The 20,575-nt window shown below is 44.0% G+C and overlaps 1 protein-coding gene across 2 annotated transcripts in view; it reads left to right on the plus strand.

The window, feature by feature from the left end:
- The window catches only part of ABCC12 (ATP binding cassette subfamily C member 12), a 1,077,363-nt gene that overhangs the window by 748,801 nt on the left and 307,987 nt on the right, over window positions 1-20,575 (plus strand). For both annotated transcript variants that reach the window (XM_078670535.1, XM_078670536.1), the window contains one exon: window positions 14,582-14,685. In XM_078670535.1, the coding sequence (XP_078526661.1) occupies window positions 14,582-14,685 (104 nt within the window). The remainder of the gene's footprint in view (window positions 1-14,581; window positions 14,686-20,575) is intronic.

The following is a 20,575-nucleotide window of genomic DNA, read 5'->3' on the forward strand; positions in this document are numbered from 1 at the left end:
AGGCTGAAAAATACATAGCAGTTTTGAATTACAACAATCTTAACCTGCAGTTCACGAGCAGCATCAATAGCATAGAAGTAACCTTCCTAGATCTGTTGATGTATGTGGAAGATAATCAACTCCACATTATGTTATTTAAAAAACTCACAGCGAGCAATTTGACATGGCATGCAATAAGTCAACACCCACGTAGCCTGGTAGACAGCATTCCATACGGAAAACTGCTGCATCTTAAACACAACTGCTCCATACTGCAGAGCTTTGAACAGGCAGATGAAGAGGCTATCAATAGATTTGTAAAAAGAGGGTACTCCAGGAATGTTCTAAGGCAAGCAGCCAGAAAGGTTCAGGCAGTTGACAGGCAGAAATTACTGATCCCCAAATCTAAAGAGAAGGAAGGCGAATCAGTAACTAGATTAATTTGAATGAGATTACCAAAGCAGTGAGAAAACATTGACGTAGCCTACAGGCAGATCCCATTATGGGTTCCTCTTTGCCTGCCACACCAAGTAATACCAATAGAAAAAGCACCTCATTAAAAGGTCTATTTGTGAGGAGCCAAGATGGCGCGCGGGTCAGACGTGTAGACCCTCGGCTCCGGGGACCGTCTCCGCTGTCGAGCCTCTCCTGTCAGATATCCTGACCTGGGGTGGCTGATTCCGGACGCGGACGCACACCGGCGACCCGCTTTGAAATCCTGATGCAATTGCTCCCCGGCAAGTGGAGGAAACGCTTGGACGCAGTTGGCGGCCTGCATCGGCATGGTGACCGGGGCCTCGCGTGACTGTTGAGGCCGGCCGTCGGACACGCGTTCCCGGACTTGGTGACTGCGAGGTCTCGATCGGTGGTTACCGAGGGGCGGCGGACCCGGCACTTAAGTCCCGCTGCGTTGCTGACGATGGGACTAGCTTACCTGGCTGAAATTGTGCCGTTACGGGCAAGTGTGCTGCTATTTGTTTTGTCTTTTCCCTGCACCACGTCCCACTAATGGTGGTGGGCTCTTGGCCTGGCCAGGTACCCGGAACTAAGCGGGACGCCATATTGAATGCACTGTGCCTTTGTCCGCACCCAGCCTACATCATCTGTTCCTCGCAGCACGACCTGGGTTTTATTCTATGGTGCGCAGCCTGCTCCGATCCGAGGCTTCCTTGTCTGACACTATGGTGGGCATATTTCGCTGTATCCTGGATATTTGCCTGTGACTTGTGTCTCTGAGTACATTGTGTGAGACGACATGTTTGACATACAGTGTGCTACCACTCATGGCTATGGTGATATCCTGGAAGCGGTTCTTTCCTTCCGCGCTATGGCACTATGTTCTGGCTGCGCCCTGCTGGATAAGTTGGAGAGCTTGCTTTGTGTATCGCCTCGTCCTAAGATGGCCGACTCGCGGGGTTCCAGCACCGCTCTTTGTTCCGCCTTCGCCTGTGCTAAGATGGCGGCCATTGGGGACTATGGCGCCCTTGTGACCCTCGGCCAGCCTTTGCCATTGACTTCGGGAGGTCGGCTCCCGGATTCGTCTGCCCCTCCGGGGCTTCCGCTACGGCGTGCACCTTCCCTCCTCGCCATGCTCACGGATCTTCGAGCTTCGCCCCGAGTGGTGATGGTTGCAACTGTCTCCCTCCCCGTCCTGGCTGTACCCTATGATTCTGAGTCGGCGTACTCTGTACCCTTTGTGAGACTCCTGGTTTTCTCTGCTTCGGATACATCTAGTTACCCGCACCGCGGATATGTCCCTGGACTGTGTTCTGTGCCGGCATCGCTTACACTGGTCTGTGGGGGTAAGGAGAAAACGGGACAAGGATAGACACTTCTACTATCGTCCTGGCGGATTTCTTGTTGCTGAATGTGGCGGATAGGGGAAACGCTGCTGTGATTCTGTTTTACTGGTGTTATCATGGTGCCCTATTCCGTGCTTTTTGAACTATTTTTTGCCATCGAACTATTGACTCCTGTTATGGCGCCGCTCTTGCGGGTGGGGCAGCTGGAGGGTTGATCTTCTTTGAGTGGCCGGGACATGTATTGATGATGCTAAGGGACTGTCACGGGGGCCTCCGTTTGTTATTCGTGATTTTGGGATTCCTTATGGAAATCTTGGATGGCTGGGTTGGAGGTTGTTGCCTTATTTATACTGCGCGCTGCTGCTGTGCTTCCAGTGTCCTCGGCATGTCGGGTATGTTCTTACTATCGGGCTTTAAGCTTTCTGTTGTTACTATTTCCACGAGATAGCGGAGCCGGGAGACAGATAGCGGGCTCCTCCCCGCGTTTCTCTCTTTTATGAGAACTTTAGGTTAGGGTTTTTATCTTTTTCTTTTCTCTCTATATTTCGGGACTCCTTTTATTGGGCGACAGGCACACTGCTAGGGGGGGTCAGGCCGTAGCCAGCTGCAGGGGTGCAGGGTGGGGGGTAACCGGGGGGCGGGGTTACTTTCTTTTTGTTTTTCTTTTTGTTCTATGGGCCTTCTATTCTTTTTCCTTTTTCTTTTTCCCTCTTTTTTTTCTTCTCCTTTTCTACCTTGGGGCTTAGACGTTTTCTTCCGGGTGCCGCGCAGCGACTCTGGTTGTTTTCATCCGTCATATGTTGGTATATCCTGCATGTCCTACACCAGTATCGACTTGTTGTGCTACGATATCCTGTTTGTGTCTCTCCTATAGGAAAATCTTTAAAATTAGACCTCGGTCCTACTGTACCATATCCTTGTGCCTACAAAATGTTGCAATGTATCGTATGTTTGAGCCCTCGGGCTCTTTGTTGCACTGTACTCGCCTTTTTTCTATCAATAAAGGTCTTTAAAAAAAATTAAAAAAAAGGTCTATTTGTGCACAACCACTACACTGAAAAAACTGTAAAAAAAATCGAAGGTGCTTGGTTTCTTTTCTTGCATTAGATGCAAAGCATGTAGAAACAGTAAGAATATCAAGGAGCTTGATGTCCCAGGTGCTAAGAAAGTGTAACAGATCACTAAGCTCCTAAATTGCAACTCAAGCTTTGTGGTTTGTTGTCTGTTACGCCCATATGATAAAAGGTATGTAGGCAGCACAGTGCACCCAGTGAAGAAGGGGGTGTTAGAACATACCCGGGCAATAACCAAGAAGGATGAGTCATACCTGGTGGCGAGACATTTTGCTGCAGAACACAAGAGTGACAGCAGCCTTTTGTGATTTTTCTGTGTAGACCTAGTACTAGCAAAAGAGAGGGGAGGAGACATAGCCAGGGCTCTCAGATTAATTGAATCCATATATATTATTGAAGTGAGAACGCAAGCCCTGTGGGGTCTGAATAGCGAGGAAGGGCTGTGGGCACACAAAGACTGAGAGGTTTGTTCTTAGAGGCATGATTAACCTCTGTTTCGTTCGTTCGTTCAAAAGCTTTATTCGAAATGTAAAAACAATTCACAAAAGCATACAACAGTCACAATTGTTAAAAATTCATTATAAGTACAAATTGTAAGTTAAAAATACGGAGCCAATAATTAGGTTTAATCTAACTGACTTCTTAGAACTTAGCACAAGGTATTCAATAAAAGCTTCTAAATTAAAAATAATGGTTGAAGAATTAGTTCATCAAAAAGGCAACAATTATTCAAACATGATGGTCCGTCTTAGTCTCAGTATTGCTCTCAGATACATAGTTACCGTATTAATAGTATAGTAATCTTCCAGTAACCCTAATTTATTATATGCCTCACGTGACTTTCTCATTCCCCAGGATAGTAAAAGAGGTCTTAATATTTGTCGCCTTGGGTATGAATAGAAAGTACAATATAGAGTACAATGGATATTGGATTGAGCTGAGACCTCAACACAAGGACAGAGCGTTTTATCTTTAGACCAATCTTTGGACCTTGGGAGCATTATTAATCTAAAAAACGTTTCAAGGCGGAAACATGTTAGTAACCTTCGGAAGAAAAAGGGTTGATCTACTACAAGATACAGCTGGATGTTTCTATGGAGGGTGACATCATCGTGATTAATAACTGATATCTTGCCCCTTTCTGCGCTCCATCTTTTAATTTCGAAGTGTTCGATCAATGTTTTTTTTAATCCAGATCGCGAAACAAAATCCATTGTGGTTGGGTTTGAGAAATATTCCGGGTGGCCAATTTCAAATAGAATGTTCTTTATATAGGTGAACCAAGCAATGTTTTTTACGCAACAAGCAATCCTCTATTATAGTTCTGTTTAATGTTGTGGGAGGGTTGGTCCAAATGTTGTGCCAAAGTAAAATTGATGCCACCTTTATGATATCCGAAATGTGTTGAATAGCAAGCTCGGCATGAAGCACATATGTAGATGTGCTATTGGGCATTGCCAGAAGATATCGTAGAAATGTATTCTCTATTCGTTGGATTGTTTTCCACAGGAAGTAGTACCCATAATCCTGCTCCGTAGGTTCCTATAGTGACGCATTTTGATTTAAAAACTTGGAGAAGCTCCCTTGGAGGCCTCGAGCCTATTTTTTTTGCAAAATTTAAAAGTGCTCCAGTGGCTTTGGTAAACGCTAGGGCCCTTGCTTTAACTGCGGGTTTCCAGGTGCCTCGTCTGTCAAAGTGTACACCTAGATAACAAAAGGTATCTGCTAGGTCAACGCGTGTGTCTTCTAAAATAATATTACATGGTGCTCTAGTTTTTCTTGGGCCACAAGACATAGTAAAGGTCTTGGAGACATTTATGTGAAGCCCACTGTTACTCATGTATTGTGAGAATGTAGCTACTGCTTTTGTAGACCCCTCTTAGTCTGCGATAAGACACAACCCCCATTACTATCACTTTACCTAGTCACTAGTGAGGAGGCACCCACCATCTAACGAAGATGCAGTTTGAAACAATCAGTGGTATGACGGACAACAGGGCCACCACGATGGCCTACACCAATGATCAGGCGGATCAAATTTATTCTTTAATTAAGGAAGTGAGAAACATGGATGTACATGGGGGATCCATCAGCCAACAATTAAAACAACTAGAATACATTACCCAACGCCAACTTAATCAGAGGATGCATGCCTCCACGTTGATACAATATCACCGGGCAAAAAGGATACCCAGAGGATTACGTTTATCCATTAAACCTATGCTTTTCCGATTTAATCTCAACTCGAAATTCATGGACAAGTGGTTCAGTATACTTAACAAATGCTCATTAGATCTCATTTTATTGATAATTGAGGAACTCTCTAAAACCATTCGAGAGTTAGAAGAGGAAATTTATACTTTGAAATCAGAACTCGAGGCTAGAATGGAGGCAGATACTTGGAAAATCAGCTTGGACAACATTAACATCAAACTGGATAAATATGAGAAAGAACTGCAGGAGGGTAAATTGCGGAAATACAAACGTGACACTATAGACTACAAACTAAATGAAGTGTACACGTGGGCTGACATCTATGCTAGACGACAATTTATTCCTAAAAAAACATCACCATCTGCACGTTCCTCAGAGGAAAGTCTTGTAACTGACAAGGAGACATCAATTCGTAGAGGACCAGTCAGAACGACTCAAGATGGCAATATAATACCTCCAGAGATGGCGAGTCAAGCTACTACCAGTAGAGAGGTGGATTTTTTGTCACAGGCACAAACTCCAGCACAACCACCTACGTCCCAGACAGAACTGTCTACATCAAGAGGAAAACCAGGCGAGGAAATGGTCGGAAAAGAACTGAGGAGCGGTCGAACACTGACTTAATTATCAACATTTCGTCCACTACCCTTACCAAACAACAAATGAGAACGTTGAATAAAGGACTTACATTTGTTCCAACAATTATGACCAATGAGATTGAAACAGAAGGAGCATTTTTCAGATTTATGAGGACATTGAAACTTAGGCACTACTTTGAAAATGTGGCGGAACCCACAGATTCTCACCAGGACACTTCACGCAGGCTATTTAAACCCAAAAGTGTTTTCCAAGCTCCAGTCTCACACAAGATGCTGGACACCTTTGAGCTGTTAGTCAAAAGAGATTTACGAGCACTAAAATACACAAGTACTCGCCACAACAATTTGACTAAAAATGAATTGAATATCATCAACAACTTGGCCACTGATCCAGATATCACTATACAACCGGCTGATAAAGGCGGTGCCTTGGTTCTCATGGACACATCTTATTATGAACTTAAAGTCAATGAGCATGTGAATGACACTAACATTTACTTTAAATTACCATCTGACCCTACGACTACATTACAACAAATGCTGCACACCATTTTGACAACGGCCACACAAAACGAATGGATAGATGAGCAGACTTCTGCATTTTTGACTCAAAAACACCCAAGACGGCCATTGATATACATGATCCCAAAGATCCACAAACACCCTATTAATCCACCCTTCAGACCTATTGTTTCGGGATGTGGGTCAATTTTTGACCCCCTCGGACAATACATTGATTACCACCTTCAGGAATTTGTACAGCATTGGGGTTCATATATACGTGACACTACGGATTTCCTCAATAAATTGAAGTGGATTGAAGAAGGGTATCAGGACCACTGGATTATGTGCACCATAGACGTGGTGGCTCTTTACACCTCTATTCCCCACGAAGCAGGACTGGAAGCCAGTGAATGGGCACTACTAAGTATGGAGCAGTTACCCACCACCCAAAAATTTTTTTTGCTTCAACTACTAAAATTTTGCTTATACAACAGCCATTTTATATGGCAAAATGAGTTTTACGCACAGCTGAGTGGGACAGCGATGGGATTTGCAGGGGCCCCTGCGTATGCAAATACATTCATGGCTCATTTTGAATCGCAACACCTAATGTCACAGGATGAATGGAAACATGTACTAATGTATGGACGATATATCGATGATATATTTCTTATTTGGAATGATACACCGGACACCTTGGAAACTTTGATCAACAGATTGAATCAAGCTGATGCAAGGATCCAGTTTACTCATAAAATCAGCAAAGATACCATTGATTATTTAGATGTCAGAATCACGAAAACATCGAATGGATTTGACACAGCCTTGTACACCAAGCCCACTGATCGGAACAGTGCACTTGAATATACTAGTTTCCATCCCAAGAACTTGATCAGGAATCTACCAGTATCACAATTCATCCGCATTAAGCGCATATGCTCTAATGAAGAAACGTGTCAGACTACACTTGAGAATCAAGTTCACAAGTATAAGGCCAGAGGATATCCATCAGATGTTCTCACATCGCAGTTGAACAGGGTACAACAAATGCAAAGACAGGATCTACTGTCACAGAAAAATAAATCTATACAGAACCGGATGGTTTTTGTCACCAAATATACAACTCTTTCAGCAAAGATTAAGAAGATCATCAACAATCGATGGGAACTTCTGGCATTGGAACCAGATTTTCATGGCATTTTTAAGGACCTTCCTCTACATGCGTATACCCGAGGACCAAACCTAAGAGAGAGATTAAAAAAGAAACAACATTTAATTGAACCAACAGTTCACAAGGGCACTACACGATGTCTCAATTGCACAAATTGTAATAATGTAATTACAGGCAACACGTGTACACATCCAACCTCTGGGAAACTTATACATTTGAAACACTCCAGTGATTGCAATACGACCAACGTTGTGTACGCAATAAAATGTCCATGTGGAAAAATGTACATAGGCAAAACGGAAAGAAAAACCAAAGTACGGATAACAGAGCACAAGAGCCGTATTCGCAATGAGAATCTCACTTCACCATTGGTGTTACATTGGAAGGAACAACGACATACTATTTCACAACTGAGGTTCCTCATCCTTGAACATGTGAAGGTTCAACAAGGTCTAGATAATCACCAGAGATTATTGCGAAGAGAAATATTTTGGATCAAATTTCTCGGGACCTTGGTCCTGGCGGGTTTGAACGATAAATACGATCTTTCATGTTATTTATAAGTCATATTTTCAGGATGCCAAATTGTGTATTTATTTCAGATTATCACACACTGTGTATAGGGCAGTCTGTTCAATCATAGACTAGAATACCCCTTTTCCACATAACTGATATATGTACCCAATGGTCAGGTTAATGCTGGTGATTTAAAGTACATTTACTGCTTTTTTTATGATGACCATGTTAGTAAATATCAACAATTCATGACTTTTTATTTTACATCGATATATTATCTTGTGTATCACTGTTGATGATTGATAGACTCACCACTGATGGTTATTGGTATCACTTTTTGTATTTATCATGTTTTGTTAACATCTTATGCACGATTTTCATGGCTCTTACCTTGAAACATAATCTATATTGATAACACTTTTTTCAGTGTTCAATAGTAAGAATAACAACCATTTCACAATGGAATCTTTATTTACATGCACCAGGATGCACCACTGATCACGTAAATATACAGACATTAGCTGTCAGGCGAAGCCCGTTCGAGGTTTACAACATTACATAGGCGGATATTCTTAATCATTTAAAATAGAGCCTCTTCCGTTTAATCATCTGTCGGTCAATCGGGAATCAGATAATATTGCGCGTTACAGTTTGTGCTCATACCGCATTCATCTACGGGTATGTAACATTCTCCTTAGCTATCAGGATACAATTTGGTTATGACTTTTAGCGCGTTCATATAACTTCAGTGCAACTGGCATTGCTTGCACTTAGATCTTTAATGTTGTAAACAATTGAGTAAAATAAAATACACGGGACGATGATACTATTCCCCTTTTCTAAGATGGCGCGTATGTGCCTTCTATTTTTCCGTTATTCACAGAGTCCGTTATTCACAGAGTCCGTTTACTATTTTTATGGCCACACCACCATGTGCACCACGCTATATTTTAATGGAGTTTGTCAGTAGACCGGTGAACCAGACCCGGGAGACCAGTAGCGAGTTTGCGTGACAGACGTTCCGTTTTTTGGAGTCAGGTAAATGACCGTCCCTTTTATTATTGCGCATAACATCGTTCATGTTTTTCACTGTATACCCGGCAACTACATAGTGCCTCACCATCATTATAATTTATTTCTGTGTAGAACTATCATCATTATGAAGATAAGGTAGGGCCAATCTCATTTTCTTACAGTACATGATATTATCATTTTCGGTCATATTTATTGGCTAACACTGAGCTATATTCAATGTTTATTATTACAGCCATCGGTAATCAGATCACCAGGTATGTCGTCTAAAATTCACTGCTCGTTATTTATTTAATGAGTACATTACAGTGTTCTTACAGTGTTATCAACCCCATATAATCTCTTGGTTGTAGAATCGGCATTCATCAACATTAGACCACCAGCAGTTGAACATTAAGGTATGATAACATCGACAACATGCACACACCCCCATGTCTCCTATCACATGTAAATACTGACATACATTACTTTCTGTTTCCTTTAGAACTACCCCTGATGAAGGCACCGTCTGCGTGCCGAAATGCATTGGGCTCCATGTCAAATATTTGCAATGTAGAATGTAATATGATGTATAATTGTTATGCTTTCGCAATTGATTTGCATATACATTTGTGAATTGTTATGATGATACAATAACACACAATTGCATTTCTGATAACTTATCTTGTAAAAACTGTTTAATAAATGTGACAATCACTAACATAAACAAATTTTATTGTGGTAAAACATTTTGAGATTGATTTAAAGTGCAAAGCACTAAGTGAACAGTGCATGATTAGGTGGGCCACCACTCACCATAATTTATCTATTTAACACCCAGGATTGACTCCCCTGAGTAATCATAGCACCAGTAGAAGAACTTATATAATTGGTGATAATATTTTGTTTATTTTGGAGTGCTCCCCACAACCCCCATTACTATCTAGTTTTTCTTGGGCCACAAGACATAGTAAAGGTCTTGGAGACATTTATGTGAAGCCCACTGTTACTCATGTATTGTGAGAATGTATCTACTGCTTTTGTAGACCCCTCTTAGTCTGCGATAAGATTGCAGCGTCGTCGGCATAGAGAAGTATAGGTATGGGTTTTCCCTTGATTACAGGGTAGTCATTATAATTTTGTTTTAGGAAAGAGCCCACATCATTAATGTATAGATTAAAAAGCAAGGGTGCAAGGATGCACCTTTGTCTTACTCCTCTATAAATAGGGAAGAAGTTTGAACATTCTCTCTTTTTACCAAACCTTACACGGGCGCCAGCCCCAAAATAAGGTTCTTTAATAAAAATAAGGATCCTGTTGTCTAGCCCAATGTCCCCCAAAGTTTGCCACAAGATATCATGCCTTACGCAATCAAACGCAAAAACTGAGGTCTACGTAGGTTACATAAAGGTTAGTCTTTTTGGCGTGTATGTATTTTGAGGTAATGAGGGCAAGGTTTAGACCCTGTTCTATCGTTCCCTTCCCTCTCCTAAATCCATATTGTAATGGGGATAGCACATCCTTTTCATCAAGCCATTCCTGTATCCGGGTAAGAATGATCCTGCCTGCCGTTTTCATTAGGCCGTCTAAGAGGGAAATAGGCCGGTAGCAGGCAGGATCATTTCTATCGCCTTTTTTATATATGGGGACCAGGACAGCCTCTTGCCAGGTCTTAATAAAGCTAATTTGATTTGAGCAGTTAAGTACATTTGTAAGTAATGGGGCCCAGAGATCAGGAAGATTTTTAAAAACGTCGATTGGGACACTGTCGGGTCCAGGAGCTTTAGCCGCTGGGCTTTCCTTTAAAGCTTTTTGAACCTCTTTCAATTCGAAATGGATATCTATTGGGTAGGGTGTTCCCACATTTTCAGTAATAGTTCTTGAGTAGGTGGGATCAGGGATACTATACTGAGTCTGAAAATGTTGCACCCATTCCTGTGCTGAAATTGCGTTGTCTATGGAGGGGGCCGAGCGCTCTTGATAGAATGGTGCGTTTACGGCCCTCCAAAAGGCAACGTTATCTTTTTTTTCGCACGCCGAGTGCAAGGTGGCCCAGGCCTTAGCTTTAAGATATTTTTTTCTAGAAATTAGGGCAGAGCGATAATTCCGTCTAGCAGATCTAATCTGTGTTCTGGTGGACGAGCTAGCGTGTAGGATATTTTTGAGTGCACTGGGTGCCCTTGTACAGTTCCCATCAAACCAGCCCGGGGCACCCTTACTGATATTTCGAGGGATTTTTGTCAAAATCTTTTTAATATGGGAGCAGACGTTACCAAAGGATCTAAGGACAGTTGTTGGATCTTTATATAACCTCTGTTTATATTCTGGGATTTTTAAGGAATAGGAGCTTTTAATACGCCAGTTTACAAGAAGCACATAGTCACTTTATTACTAGGCACAGACACATTTGATGGCTGCCTTTGTGGGTACCCACCCGAAGGAAGGGTCCCATTTAACCTGACCTACACACGCTTTTAAAAAATGTTTTATTTAGGGGCAACCCTGAACCATGCCTCCTCATATTCAAAGAAGAAAGAAGGACTGAATAGCTGTGCTGACCCAGGAAGAAGAGGATGCCAAATGCTTTGGCCCCAGCCCTACCAGCCTGTTCCGACCACGACCAGCCTACAGCAAAGAAACTAGTGTGGCCAGCAGCCCCGAGAGCCCAGAGGACCTGCCCTGCACTCACATTACAGTCTCTAGTGAGCACTGGATTTGCTCAAGTCAAGATTTAACCACAGAATTCAGATCAAGGCGACTCTGCGATTCCGCACTACTCTGCGCCAGACGCACACAGCCCGAGTTTGAGTGGCCCAACACCACGAGGAGGTCTCCCAGGCAATCCTGACCTGGGATTTGATGATCCCTGACCTCCCTCAAGCTTCGGGACAACGCCTGCAACCTCAACCTGAAAGGTCCCCCCCCGACCGTGACCAGAGCTGGTAAAGAAACCCGACACCAGAAGACACCTCTGCACCAGATGTCCCACTGTGTTCGTTGGTCCAACCAATGGTGTCCAGGCATCCTACAAGGCCCTAACTTACCTCTCCAGCCCGTGGTCACCTTCAGGAAGTCTCCCTGCCCGAGCCTGCAGCAACTTTACTGAACAGAATGGCTCCATTGGAAACCACAGGGTCCCCAATGTCTTCTTGGCATCCTGCACCTGGCCGCCCCAGTACCGCTGGTGAAGCAGCTCCTGTGTTGATCATTGGCCCCTGCAGCGCTGACCTTAACCCCAGGAGCTTTGATCCCATACTCGAGTGGCCTGTTCGTAAGCAGTCCCTAACTGAAGGCCCCATTAGCTAACATTGGTCCCCTGCACTCTGCCATCGTCCGCCCGAGTGCCACTGGTGGTACAACTCGACTGCCTACCTTGACCTTGGGATCATTGGTCCTAACCCCCAAAACTCTCACTCATGAGACGTTTACTCAACTGTGAAACCGATAACCATTTTTCTCCCATAGGAATCCATGTTATTAGTTTTTGGTCCTAAAATGTTGTAAGTGTTGAGCTGTTGTTTTGTATGGAGGAACAAGTCACTATAACTTAAGCCAAGAAAATTCTTGCTCACCTTTTATTGTGAGATTCCTCGTTGTGGTATCTAGGCATACCACACCCAGCAGCCAATATAATCTGAAAGTAATCAAAGAGTATTCTGAAAGGAATTACTGTGTAATTTAACCTGCTTTTTGAAACCATACCAACCTGTAACAATTGCAAATCCATTCCCAATTGCATTTCTGTGTAAAGGTTTACAATCTAAAGTACATTTTACCTACCTGTAACAAGTCCTGTTTGGTTCTAGAAATAAAACATAAGTGTACCTTTTTTATACTTACCCAATTGATCTGGATTTTGTCTCTAAGTGTGTGCCATCAGGCTTTATTAAGTGAATACAATAAATGCTTAACACACAATCTGGATAATCAAAACTGCTCACCCACACTACCACAAAGAGCTGTGGGTACGTGCCAAATGTAGCCTCTGCTATACCTCGGGGTACTCCCTGGACTCTGTGCACACCATACCTTACTTTGGTATCATATATACAGAGCCAGCTTTCCACACATAGCACTTCTCTGTCCAGTAGTTGTGCTGTTGTATATAATGAAAAAAATGGTGAATGAACGTTGACATTGACAAAGGACGGTAGGTCGAAACACGTCTATCAGTTTCTTTGTCGTGCGCTTAATAAAATTAAGTTACCAACAAAAAAATCCAGAGTTCCAGTCGAACGTGAGATCACCCTCGTGAGTCGCAGCACCCGTCATGTTTGAGAGCGGTGGCTTCAAGGCAAAAATAGGGAAATTAATATATATATATATAAATTCTATTTTTTTATTATAATATTTGAAAACCCATAGTAAATCATTATTTAAATTAAATGTATTCGTTTCAATAATATTTTTTAATCAAAAAATTGTAATTAAATGGTTGTACGATGGTACAACGCAGGCAATTACTTCGTATGCCTTTGCCACACATTTTTTAACGCGCATGTTTTTACCACCAATATGCATTTAATACGCATTCCAATCCCACGCAAAACAATGTATTTTTAGGGGGAGACCCCCCCACCCCTCCAAGTCACCTTCAATGCGTGGTATTGGCATGCATTGTAAATGTATATTCGCTGTAAAAATATGCGTGCTAAAAAATGTGTGGTAATGGCATAACAAGGTAAAAACCTAATTGTAAAGGCTGTTTCCCTAATTAAAAGTATATTTAAATATGTAAGTGAGTTTAATTTTGTTTAAATAAGTATAATAGTTATAATTATTTTCAAATATATATATATATATATATATATAATATTGTCCACAACGATATTAGGTACAATGCTTTTTTTCTCAATATCTTTGTTATTTACACTACACGTATAGGAAATGGATATTTTTGGGGTCGATAGTTTTGACTCAATATTTTCGTACCACGATATTAATGTTGTTGATGATATGTCAGTGAACCATTCAACTACCTACCATGTATTCAGTAACTTGATTCTCCATCATGTTACATAAAGACCTCTCACCACTGTAACAATCATCATCCTTGGACAGGCAGGAAAGTTTCATTCCTGATTGTACTATGGCATGATAGGGTTGCTCTGACAAATACAGAGATTTAAATACATTGCTTCAACCAAAGTAAACATTAATTTCCCATCTGAAATGCAGTCAGAAACAAAGATTCATGTAAATGTTTTGTTTGTATTACAATTATTTGGTAATTATTGTGCAATTACTCTGTTTTGACCTTATTTTCCCCTCGTCATCAAAATAAATCACTTTCTGTCTGCACCAAAATAAAGTTAATGAAAGCTAAATACTTAGGGCCTGATTCACAGAACTAATCTGAGACAAAATTCTGAACTTAATACTTTTGGTAATCACAGAAGGCACTTACTACTTTTGGTATTCACAGAATGCACTTACTACTTTTGGTTAAATGTATTACTTTTGGTTAAACTTACTACTTTTGGTATTCACAGAAGGCATTTAGTAGTAGTAAAGTTAGTTTACTACTACTAAATGCCTTCTGTGAATACCAAAAGTAGTAAGTTTAACCAAAAGTAGGAAGTGCATTCTGTGAATACCAAAAGTAGTAAATTTAGGATTCTGTCGAGATTAGTTCTGTGAATCAGGTCCTGTGTGTTTATGTTGGGCATAAAGTTTCAACGTGTTACTAATACGAATGTATTTCTTTTGTAGGATACATAGTGGCAATCTTAGTTATCTTACTCTTCATGTTAATGATCGGCATCTCTGTCTTCAGTAATTGGTGGTTAAGCTATTGGATAGAACAGGGTGCTGGGGTAAGTTTGAACATTTATGAATATATGTTTATATTTTCAATTTTATACAAAGTTTAATAAGCAACTGTTAGCATTAGATGATTAAATGATGGTGCCAGGTGTTAGATTGCTCAGGAAAAGCCTGCCTAGGTTTTACTTTAAATTGATAAGAATTTGAATACTGTTCTTCCTGTTCTGAAAATTGTCCTATCAAGTGTTGAGTATGGATTATGAAGGTAGCAAAATGTTATGATGGCAAATTAAAGATTTAAAAAATGTATGCCATAGTTACTTTAAGTCACACTGGGACCTATTCATATAAGTATGTTTTGTGTGAGTAAATCTACTTGTCTAAATTTACCCTAAACTTTTAAATAACTTTACTACTTTTTGATATTCTCCATTTGCTAGTGTAAAGCTGGTCAAAAGCACAGACATACATATTGCCCTGTCCTAAAATGGAGTAAACTCAGCCACCATCATATATGATGTAAAGTTACTATGAGTAGTGACTTAATGACCATATTTGACGTCCTGCACACTTAGCAGATTTCTCCGCAATGGGGTTGAGATCTCCTATAGTAAAATATAGAGACATTTTAATAAGTTCAAGTTATTAAAAATGATTTAAAATATTTGTCAGTTAAATGTTAATGTAGATTAATTTGATATAGGTACTTTAAATGTATTTTTTTTAAATGCTAGAGAACTAATAATGAAAAAAATATATATATGTATTATTCATTTAGGTATGTTCAGTTGAAATAAATTTAAATCTTTTGTTGAAGAGAAGTGGCTATGGCGAGGGCCCATGTAGACGTGTACTTTCTGAGTTCAGACCACCAGAGGGCTTCCTGGCCGGATGCCCGTCTGTTGCTGTTAAGACTAGCCTGAATTGACTGGAGAGGTGGGGGATGCTCTTTGGCACCCATAGTTAGCTGCTGATTATACACCTGGCCTGCAATAACTGAATTTCGGGGTGACCTCCCCCTCCCGCCCTAGCGTTGTCAAAGATGGCATACTCTTTGGAGCAGGAGGGACCTCTGGAAGGGAGAGATGGGCCATGTCCTGAGGGTGACAGAAACAAAACCCTGTGACAAATCCTCAGACTATCGATTAGCTGGAACGAGGGGGGTGCTACCCTTGTAGGATGAATTGAAGCATGGCTGCCAGCAGTAGGAGCTCTTTGAACACACAGGAATGCAGACCTAATGAGTTGAGGGGACAACCAAGGGAGTTTTGAGATCCTGACGCCAGCTGGGGGACATGCTTATCCCTCAAACCTGCAGGTGTCTTGCAGGCCTATAGAGAATTCTAGCTGCAGATTCCTTACCTTAACATTTACCAGGCATCAGACTGGATCCGGAAACATTTGTTTGTGCAATACCCCTTGCGCGCACCATCAGATGGCTCCATTTGCCTCCGTGTGACATCGTCTGCATCATGTTCATCAGTTAGGACGTTGCAGTCCCTTATATAGGCACCACCTAAGTGTGCGGATATCAGTACTTTTCACTTTTTCATGGCAGATGCGCAGAGCAATGAAGTTATTGATGTAAGTGTGTGTGCCAAAAATAGGGTCCTGAGACAGGGAGTAACCCTATCCCTAATGAATAAGTTCACAGAGTGGGGAGGCATTGGCAGGTCTGTAAGTATAGATATTATCTCTACCAGATAATGTGTTGCCGAATGTAAGTAATTTGTTAATCTGATAGAGACTTCTAGCTGCAGATTCCTTACCTTAGAATAGATACCCAATCCATACTCTCCTGGCGGTGGGCTGTGAACAAACTCCTCACACTAGAAAGTCCTGCAGGGCCCAATGGGCAAAATACCCGTCACTGCGGACCTGACTGTCCAGGCAGTAGTGCTTGGCAAACGTGTGCAGAGATGCCCACCCCGCTGCCTGGCAGATGTCAAGGACTGGGACACCCCGAGCCAATGCTATGGTTGCAGCCTTTCCTCTGGTGGAATGGGCTCTTAATCCCTCCGGGGGTTGCTTCTTAGCCAAAGCGTAGCAGATCTGTATGCAGAGAATGGCCCAATGATAAATGGTTCTTTTCTGCACTGCCTGACCCTTCTTAGCTCCCACGTACCCTACAAAGAATTGGTTATCCATCCGGGAACTCTTTTGTGCGGTCAAAGTAGAACAACAACGTTCTTTTTGGGTCCAGGTGGTGGATGTGCTCCTCATCTTTAGAGGGATGTGGAGGAGCAAAAGAGGTGGGCAGCATGAAAGATTAAACCAGATGAAATGAGGTCACCACCTTTTGAAGAAATAAAGCACAGCTGCGAAGCACCACTTCATCTGCAAAAGTCATCATGTAGGGGGGCTTACATGATAGCGCCTACAACTCACTCACCTTCCAGGCAGATGTAATTCCAACCAGAAAGGCTGTCTTGATGGTAAGCACCCAGAGGGGACAGTTATGCAAAAGCTCGAAGGGAGCTCACTTAGGAAAATTGAGGACAAAGTTAAGGTCCCACTGTGGCATGACAAAGGGCGTGGGTAGAAACAAGTGACCTAGCCCTTTCAAAAACGTATGTACAATTGGAGACTTAAAGAGAGAGGGTTGGTCTGGCAGACGCAAAAAGTGGATAGAGCATAAAGATAACCCTTAAGAGTACTCAAAGCAGAGCTCTGCTGGGCAAGGGTAAGAATAAAAAGAACAGTAGAAAGAGACGCAGAAGGAGGATCAATAGTCCTTTTTGTACAAAATGTTACAAGCGTTTTTGACAGGCATATACTGTTTTATGGAAGGCCGCCTGGCTGCCAAAATAATGTATACTTCGGGAAGAAGGTCAAAAGCCATCAACTGTCAACGCTCAATCGAGGTTCATAGGTTTGGGTGGAGGACCCTCCCCTGCTGCTGCGACAGAAGATCCTCCCAAAGGGGCAGCCTGATTGGAGGATCGATGCTCATTTTCAGAAGCTCTGGATACCAGATTCTGCTTGCCCAGTCTGGAGTCACAAGGATGGCTTGGGCCAGGTCATTTTGGATCTTGTTCAGAAATCTGGGCAGAAGTGGTATGGGCAGAAAGGCGTACAACAGACCTGAGCTCCACTTGCAATGAAAAGCGTTGCCAAGCTATAGCCACCATGGAAACTCCAGCACGGAAAACTGCTGACATTACGCGTTCTCTTCGGAGATGAACAGACCCAACCAAGATTCTCTCCACTGCTGAAAGAGACCTTGCGCCACCTTGACTGGAGTGGAGATGCCATTCGTGATCCGCTAGGCATTGAAGGGTGAGTTCATTCTCCCTTGGGTTCAGAAAATCTGCCCGGTGTTGAACCACCAGGGTCATGCCCTGATGTTCCAGCCATGTCCAGTGATACAGGGCCTCTTGATAAAGGATCCCCGACTCCACCCTGCCCTGTTTGTTGCATCACATGTTGGTGGTGTTATCCTTGCACTAACTTCCCCTTGGCAGAGGGAAGAAATGCTTTTAATGCCAACCAAATCGCTCGAAGCTCCAACAAATTGATGGGCCGTCCTGAATCTGGAGGGTGGGAATATAGGCCACAGTCACTCAGGCTACAGGACCCATGGGGCATGGTACCCAATCAATCAATGATAGCATTTGTAAAGCGCGCTACTTATCTGTGAGGGTCTCAAGGCACTAGGGAGGGAAGCTGCTACTGTTCGAAGAGCCAGGTCTTGAGAAGTCTTCTGAAGGTCAGAAGGTCTTCGGTCTGCAGTAGGCGGATGGGGAGGGTGTTCCATGTCTTGGCGGCGATGTGGGAGAATGATCTGCTGCCGGCGGTCACTCTTCAAATGCGGGGGACAGTGGCGAGGGCGTGGTCTGTGGAGCGGAGCTGGCGGGTGGGGGTGTAGAGGCTGAGTCGGCTGTTGAGGTACTTTGGTCCGGTATTGTGGAATGCCTTGTGGGTGAGGAGTTTGAAGGTTATCCTTTTGTTGACAGGGAGCCAGTGCAGATCTCTCAGGTGGGGTGTGATGTGGCTGCGGCGAGGGATGTCGAGGATCAGGCGTGCAGAGGCGTTCTGGATGCGTTGAAGCTGTTTCAGGAGTTTGGCCGGGGCTCCTGCGTAGATTGTGTTTCCGTAGTCCAGTCTACTGCTGACTAGGGCCTGGGTGACCATCCTTCTCGTTTTGGTGGGGATCCACTTGAAGATCGTGCGAAGCATGCGGAGGGTGTTGAAACAAGAGGAGGAGACGGCGTTGACCTGCTTCGTCATGGAGAGGGTAGAGAAGAGGATGACCACTAGTTTGCGTGCATGGTCAGTGGGTGTTGGGGGTGTTCCTAGTACAGTCGGCCACAAGAAGTCATCCCAGGCCGAGGGGGTGGATCCGAGGATGAAGACCTCCGTCTTGTCAGAGTTCAGCTTCAGTCGGATGTTCCTCATCCTTTCAGCGATGGCCTTCATTCCTTCGTGGAGGTTGGTTTTGGCGGTGTGGGGGTCCTTAGTGAGGGAGAGGATTAGCTGGGTGTCGTCGGCATAGGAGATGATGTTCAGGTCGTGCCGTCGTGCGACGTGGGCGAGCGGTGCCATGTAGACGCTAAACAACGTTGGGCTGAGGGATGAGCCTTTGGGTATGCCGCAGATGATCCCGGTGGCTTCGGAGCGGGAGGAGGCGGACGCTCTGTGTTCTGCCGGAGAGGAAGGAGGAGGTCCAGTCCAGGGCCTTCCCTTGGATTCTGGCGTCTTAGAGGCGTGTTCGTAGTGTAAGGTGGCAGACCGTGTCGAAGGCGGCTAATAGGTCCAGGAGGATGAGGGCCGCGGTTTCTCCGTTGTCTAGCAGGGTCCTGATGTCATCGGTGGCGGCGATGAGGGCAGTTTCGGTGCTGTGGTTGCTGCGGAACCCGGACTGGTGGGTCCAGGGTGCTGTTCTCCTTGAGGAAGCTGGTCAGTTGTTTGTTGACGGCCTTTTCGATGACCTTCGCCGGGAACGGGAGCAGGGAGATGGGGCGGAAGTTCTTGAGATCCTTGGGGTCTGCCTTGGGTTTCTTCAGAAAGGCGTTGATCTCTGCACGCTTCCAGCTCTCCAGGAAGGTTGTTGTCTCAAAGGAGATGTTGATGGTTTTTCGGAGATGGGGTGCGTTTGTGCTGCAGGCTTTGTTGAACATGTGGTGTGGGCAGGGGTCTTCCGGGGATCTGGAGTGGACGGTGTTCATGATCTTGATGGTGTCGTCGTCGTTGATGTTGGTCCAGGCGAGCAGGTGGTTGGTGCGGGTGGTGGTCATGGGAGCGAGGATCTCAGTGGTTGCTGGGGTGGTGACGGCGTTGAAGCTGTCGTGGATGTCTGCAATCTTGCGATGGTAGAAGGTGGCCAGCGAGTCGCACAGGTCTTGTGAAGGTGGGATGTCGTTGATGTTGGAGCTGGGGGTGGAGAGTTCCTTTACGATGTTGAAGAGCTCTTTGCTGTTGTGTACGTTGTTGTCTAGGTGGTCTTTGAAGGAGGTCCTTTTGGCGGATCTGATGAGGTGGTGGTGTCTGCGGGTGGCGTTCATATGGGCTGTGTAGCTTTCCGGTGTTTATTCACTGATCCAGTGTTTTGGGAGTTTTCAGCAGGTTCGCTTGGAGGCCTGGAGGTCTTCGGTGAACCAGCTGGCTTTCTTGCTGTTGTGGGTATTGGAGGGATTCTTGAGCGGGGCGAGGGTGTTGGCGCAGTCATTGATCCACTGTCTGAGGTTGCAAGCGGCGGTGTCGGGGTCGTCGGATCTGTGGGTGGGCTCCGGGCAAGGGTGGTGGAAAGCTGGTCTTCGGTGACATTGCTCAGCTGCACGGCATCTGTTGGGTGCGGTGGGGCGTGGGGCGTGGTCGGTTTCCGGAAGGTGAAGTGGATGCAGCGGTGATCGGTCCAGTGGAGCTCGGTGTTGTGGTTGAAGGAGACGTGGGAGCTTGCGAAGAAGATGGGGTCAAGCGTGTGGCCGGTGGACTGGGCGG

The sequence above is a fragment of the Lissotriton helveticus genome, chromosome 12 (genome assembly GCF_964261635.1).
Source record: "Lissotriton helveticus chromosome 12, aLisHel1.1, whole genome shotgun sequence".
Lineage (NCBI taxonomy): Eukaryota > Metazoa > Chordata > Amphibia > Caudata > Salamandridae > Lissotriton > Lissotriton helveticus.